Source organism: Rhincodon typus, chromosome 48 (assembly GCF_021869965.1).
Source record: "Rhincodon typus isolate 14 chromosome 48, sRhiTyp1.1, whole genome shotgun sequence".
Classification (NCBI taxonomy): domain Eukaryota; kingdom Metazoa; phylum Chordata; class Chondrichthyes; order Orectolobiformes; family Rhincodontidae; genus Rhincodon; species Rhincodon typus.
The window spans coordinates 5238865-5245808 of NC_063379.1; the positions used below are offsets into that span (position 1 = coordinate 5238865).

The following is a 6944-nucleotide window of genomic DNA, read 5'->3' on the forward strand; positions in this document are numbered from 1 at the left end:
AGCCTCAGCTGTTCATCTCTGTTCTTGTATTCTAGCCCATGTGAAATAAATGCTAATGTTGCATTTGCCTTCCTGACTGCTAAGTGAACCTGCATGTTCACCTTGAGAGAATCCTGAACTCGGACTCCCAAGTCCCTTTGTGCTTCAGATTTCTAAAGCCTTTCCCTGTTTATAAACTGCTTCTCTTTCTCTTCCCCCAGACCTCGATGGAGTCCCTAATTCACCACTTCAAGTTGTACACTGAAGGATTCCAGGTGCCTCCAGGCGCTACATACACTGCCATTGAGGCTCCCAAGGTAACAGTGTCGCTCTGTGTGTGTTGGGGAGGATCGAACACTGGGGACTAGCCTCTGTTGAGCCTGGAGGAAGGATTGGAGAGGGTGGGAGAATTTGGGCAAGAGAAGGAAAACTGCACATGAGACAGGACGAGGTTCTGACGAGGTAGGGAGAAGGTGAAAGGAAGACTTGGGGAGGCATCCGGGAAGCGGGGACAGACAGAAGGATGAGTCCAGACGAGGAAAAGCAACTTGAAAGAACGAGAAGGGGAGTTTGTTGAACTAAGGAGAGGGAGTTTGGAAGAAGCGAAATGTCGGGGAGGGTCGGAGAGAGATTGAAATGGGAACGGAGGGAGGGAGGGCGCAGGATGGTCCAATTGTTGAGCTCTGTCTCGGGCTGAGAGCCGTTTTGAGGAGGCTTTTTAGGCCTTTCGCGTGGAGCTTGTTCTGTCCCTACTCCCCCACCGTTCCCAGCAAGCCCGACCAGGAGTCAGTTTAGGAGGAGAATGCCCCAGCAAGGGGAAGCTGTTCAGGAATCCTTCACACTCTCCTGGAAGCCTGCAAGTTGGCAGCTCAGGCCCGTACTCTGCTCACAGTCAGTCACTCCCTTTGTATTGGGCTGTCTCTGCAGGGCGAGTTTGGAGTTTACTTGGTTTCAGATGGAAGTAGTCGCCCGTATCGATGCAAGATTAAAGCACCGGGGTTCGCCCATTTGGTAAGTTAGGATGTGTACGCGCGTGTCCCAGGCCTACAGAGCGTGTGTCTGTCTGTCTGTGTGTTCTACTGCTGTCCAGTGTACCAGTCCCTCCCCAACCCCTCCCAATCTTACACATTTACATTTAAGATTGCAAGTAGGCCATTCAGCCCCTCAGGCCAGCTCCGCCATCGATAAAGCCATGGCTGACCTTTTGTGTGTTTCTGAATTCCACACTCCCCTCTCCCTCGTGATCTTTGATTTCCCTCACCAGCGAGAGAATCTTTCCTCCTCTACCTTGAAATGTTCAATGGGACCACCACCGCCACCTTCTGAAGTAGAATCACAGAATCCAGGCCATTCAGCCCATTGAGTCCACACCGACCCTCTGAAGTGCATTCGGAACACCACCGACACCCCCTACCCTCTCCCTGTAACCCTGCATTTCCCAAGGCTAATCCACTGAGACACCACCGGACAATTTAGCATGGCCAATCCACCCTAACCTGCACATCCCTGGGGCACTATGGGACAATTTAGCACGGCCAATCCACCCTAACGTGCCTGTCTATGGGCACTGTGGGGCAATTTAGCACGGCCCATCCACCCTAACCTGCACATCCCTGGGCACTATGGGACAATTTAGCACAGCCAATCCACCCTAACCTGCACATCTTTGGACTGTGGGAGGAAAACGGAGCACCCGGAGGAAACCCACGCAGACATGGGGAGAATGTGCAATCTCCACACAGACGGTTGTCCGAGGCTGGAATCGAACCCAGGTCCCTGGCGCTGTGAGGCAGCAGTGCTAACTACTGAGCGGCCCAAACACACTCCTATGAAGGGAGGCAGTTCCAAAGTCATGATGCCCTTGGAGAAAAAGATTTCTGTAATTGCTGTCCTAAAAATGGTGATCCCTAATTTTTAAAACAATCCCATAGATGTGGAGATAACACTGGGGCGGGGGGAAGGTCCCGACCCAAAACGTCAACTTTCCTGCTCCTCTGATGCTGCCTGGCCTGCTGTGTTCCTCCAGCTCCGCACTTTGTTATCTCAGACTCTAGCATCTGCCGTTCTTATTCCATAGATGTGGATTTGCCCACAGGAGGAAACATCCTTAACACCATCCAGAATCTTCAATCACATTACCCTGGGCTTTTCAGGACTGCAATAGTTCCAGCAGCCTATCCAACCTATCCCCATAAAACAAGCATCAGTCAAGTTAACATCCTCTGTACGCCCTCCAATGCATTTCCATCCTTCGTTAAATTAGGAGACCAAAACTGGATGCTGTATTGCTGTATATGGTCTCTCCAGTTCCCTGTATACCTGAGCATTGCACCTTTTGTTTTTAAATGATAGAAGTAAGGTGGTGAAGAAACTCAGCAGGTCTGATGATGGTGTCTGTGGGGAGAGAAAACATTTGAGTCCAATATGACTACTTCAGAGCACCAGATACTGTCTGAGCGTTCTCCAGAATATCCGGCTTTAATTCCAGCATCTTCACTGCTTTGCTTTAACGTTCAATTTCTTTCTCAGTACAGGATAGCATTCCATTAGTGACTTTAATCATTTGCTGTACCTGCACACTGTCCTTTTGTGCCTCATGCACGAGAGCCCTCTGCCTCAGAATTCTGCGTAAGTTCTCCATTTCAGTATTACCATGCCAAATTTATTCCTGTCACCTGACTGAGCAGCTTCACAGTTTCCCACATAATTTATTTGTCACCCCTGTATTTAAACTACCTACATCAGTTTGGGTTCCGCCACGGCCACCCGGCTCCTGACCTCATTACATTCTCGGTTCAAACATTGACAAAAGAGCTGAATTCCAGAGGTGGGGGAGATTGACAGCCCTTGATATCAAGGTTGCATTTGACAGTGTGGTGTCAGGGAGTCCTGACAAAATTGGAATCAGTGGGTATCGGGGGCAAACTCTCTGCTGGTTGGAGTCATACCTGAGACACAGGGAGATGGTCGTGGTTGTTGGAGATCAGTCATCTCCACTTCAGGATATCTCTGCAGGAGTTCCTCAGGGTAGTGCCCTAGGCCCAACCATCTTCAGCTGCTTCATCAATGACCTTCCCTTCATAAGGTCAGAAGTGAGGGAACAAAAACAGAAGTTGCTGGAAAAGCTCAGCAGGTCTGGCAGCATCTATGAAGAAAACAATCAGAGTTAACATTTCTGGTCTGGTGACCCTTGTTCAGAAGTGGGGATGTTCACTGATGATTGCACAATGTTCAGCACCAGTCATGACTTCTCAGATACTGAAGCAGTCCATGTCCAAATGCAACAAGATCTGGGAAAATCCAGGCTTGGGCTGACAAGTAACAAATAACATTCACGTCACACAAATGCTAGGCTACGACCATCACCAATAAGAGACAATCTAACCACCACCCCTTGACATTCAGTGGTGTTACCACCACTGAGTCCCACACTATCAGCATCCTGGGGGTTACCATTGACCAGAAGCTCAACTGGACCCACCACATAAACACAGCGGCTACAAGAGCAGGTCAGAAGCTGGGAATACTGCAGCGAGTAACTCCCCTCCTGTCTCCCCCAAAGCCTGTCCAACATCTACAAGGCACCACATCCACAAACATCCCACTCCCTTCACCACCGACGCTCAGTAGCAGCAGTGTGTACCATCTACAAGGTGCACTGCAGAAATTCACCAAAGATCCTCAGGCAGCACCTTCCAAACCCACGACCACTTCCATCCAGAAGGACAAGGGGCAGCAGATACATGGGAACCCCACTCCCTGCAAGTTCCCCTCCGAGCCCCTCCCCATCCTGACTTGGAAATATATCGCCGTTCCTTCAGTGTTGCTGGGTCAGAATCCTGGAATTCCATCCCTAAGGGCATTGTGGGTCAACCCACAGCACATGGACTACAGCGGGTCAAGAAGACAGCTCACCCCCACCTTCTCCAAGGCATCTAGGGACAGAAGCAATAAATAATGGCCAGCCAGCGATGCCCACAAATGAACTTATTTTTAAAAAAGCCTGCATCCTGCTTCGTGACACAATTTCCAACCTATCTTTGTGTCATTTGCAAATTTAATTATCATGCCTTTGATTCCCCTCATTATGTGTCACACCCTGTCAACCTGAAAAAGACTCATCTAATGTGTACTCTGGTTTGTTGACAGAAAACAATCTTCTATCCATGGTCCTACGTCCTACAGTGAGTTCTTACTTGGCACAAAAGCCTTTTATGTTGAACCTTGTCAAGTACCTTCTAGAAATCCAATTGCAACGTATCAATAGGCCTCCCCTTATCAAAGCGCATTTAACTCCTTCAAAGTTCCAATAAATTGCTTAAGCCCCATGATTTCCCTTTCACTAAATTACATTGGGATTTTCACAAGTCACTGAGTTGGACAGCACGGAAACAGACCCTTCGGTCCATGCTGACCGGATATCCTAAATTAATCTAGTCCCATTTGCCAGCATTTGGCCCATATCCCTCTAAACCCTTACTATTCACGTACCCATCCAGATGCCTTTTAAATGTTGTAATTGTACCAGCCTCCACCACTTCCTCTGGCAGCTCATTCCATACACACACCACCCTCTGTGAAAAAGTTGCCCCTTCAGGTCCATTTTATATCTTTTCCCCTCTCACCTTAAACCAATACGCTCTAGTTTTGGACTCCTGTACCCTGGGGAAAATTGGCTATTCACCCTATCCATGTCCCTCATGATTTTATAAGCCTTTATAAAGTCACCCCTCAGCCTCCGATGCTTCAGGGAAAATAGCCCCAGTCTATTCAGCGTCTCCCTGTAACTCAAACCCTCCAACCCTGGCAACAGCCTTGTAAATCTTTTCAAGTTTAACAACATCTTTCCAATAGCCAGGAGACCAGAATTGAATGCAGTACTTTGTAGGTGCCCAGTTATTACCTGTTCAATAGTTGATTCTAATTACTTCTTCATGACAATTGCCAAGATAATGGGGCTGTAATCCCTGCTTCCCTTGATTGAGTACCATGTGTTTATTTGCAATTTTTTTCAAGTCCGAGAGATTCTGGAAAGGTTCTAACAAATTGTATTAAATTAGCACCAATGTACCAACTACCTCATTACCCCCTCTTTTCACCCTAGGATGAAGTCTAAAAAGACTTTGCAATTTACTAGGCCACAGTTTGCTTGTATTATTTCCCTGAATGATTGATTGTAATTAGAGATTGCTATTTCACTACGTTCCTGTCTTCCTTCAACCTCCTGATGTACAACTATTACTGAGCTGGAACAAAGAGCACAGGAACAAAGAGCACAGGAACAGGTCCTTTGGCCCACCCAGACTGTGCCAACACATAATGCCTTTCTAAACAGAAAACCTTTCGCCTCTATGTAGTCTGTATCCCTCCAAAACCCTCCCTATTCATGTTTATGTCTAAATGCCTCTTAAACATTGCCATTTTACCTGCCTGTACCACCTCCTCTGGCAGCAGATGCCCGGCACTTACCACCTGCTGTGCCAAAATAAACTGCCTCTTGCATCTTCTTTAAACTTAGAGGTGGCTCAGTGGTTACCTCACAGTGCCAGGGACCCGGGTTCGATCCCGCCCTCGGGCGACTGTCTGTGTGGAGTTTGCACATTCTCCCCGTGTCTGCGTGGGTTTCCTCCCACGATTCCAAAGATGTGCAGGTTAGGGTGGATTGTCCATGGGAAATGCAGGGTTGCGGGGATAAGGAAGGCGGCTGGGTCTGGATGGATGCTCTTTGGAAAGTCGGTATGGACTTGAAGGGCTGAATGGCCTGCTTCCACACTGTAGGGGTTCTGTGATAACCCCTTTACCTTTTAAACCTATGCCCCCTAGCAATCAGCATTTCTACCCTGGGAAAAAGACTATGACTATCCGTGGCCCTCATAATTTTATACTTTTCTCTCAGGTTGCCCCTCATCCATCAGTGATGGTTTCTCTATAGAGGATGTAAAAACCAGAAGTAAAATATTTATCCATTAGAGTTGTCATTTCTTGCCCTCCAGAGGCCAAACACTCTCTTTACTCTTTTTCTCGAATGTATGTTATCAGAGTGCTCTGCAATATCCCTCTAAATGTCTCACATTACATTGTAATCTGTCCCTGGTCTAATATCCCAATTCACTTCAGCAAACTCTACCTATGTGCCCACATAATTGTCTTTATTTAACAAGTCTTAGGTCCACTCTTCTGTCTTTCAGACAATGTAAAATTCCAACAAATTATAATCACTGCTACCTAGAGGTTAGTTTACTTGATTGTGAATGCCTTGATTGTTCAAACAATATCCAGGCTCGGGCTGAAAAGTGGCAGGTAACATTGCCTGGCATTTGTGCGATGCCAATGACCATCTACAATAAGAGACATTTAACCATCACCTCTTGACATTCAATGGTGTTCCCATCACTGAATCCCCCACTATCAATATCCTAGAGTTTACCATTGACCAGAAACTCAATTAGACCCACCACATAAACATAGCGGCTACAAGAGCAGGTCAGAAGCTAGGAATACTGTGGTGAGTAACTCCCCTCCTGATTCCCCCCAAAGCCTGTCCCACCATCTACAAGGCACAAGTCAGGAGTGTGATGGAATACTCCCCACTTGCCCCTGGAAGGGGGCAGCCCCAACAACACTCAAGAAGCTCGACACCATCCAGGACAAAGCAGCCCCCCGCTCGATTAGCACCACATCCACAAACATCCCACTCCCTCCCCCCACCGACGCTCAGTCGCAGCAGTGTGTACCATCTACAAGATGCTCTGCAGAGATTCACCAAAGATCCTCAGACAGCGCCTTCCAAACCCACGGCCACTTCCATCCAGAAGGACAAGGGGCAGCAGATACATGGGACCCCCACCCCCTGCAACTTCCCCTCCGAGCCACTCCCCATCCTGACTTGGAAATATATCGGCCGTTCCTTCAGTGTCGCTGGGTCAGAATCCCTGGAATTCCCTCCCTAAGGGGACATTGTGGGT

General features: G+C 48.0%; 1 protein-coding gene across 1 annotated transcript in view; it reads left to right on the plus strand.

Moving 5' to 3' along the window:
• Nucleotides 1–6944, plus strand: part of ndufs2 (NADH:ubiquinone oxidoreductase core subunit S2) — a 26450-nt gene that overhangs the window by 11541 nt on the left and 7965 nt on the right. Inside the window, 2 exon segments of the mRNA XM_048620763.1 lie at nt 133–296; nt 907–990. Of these exon segments, the coding sequence (XP_048476720.1) occupies nt 133–296; nt 907–990 (248 nt within the window).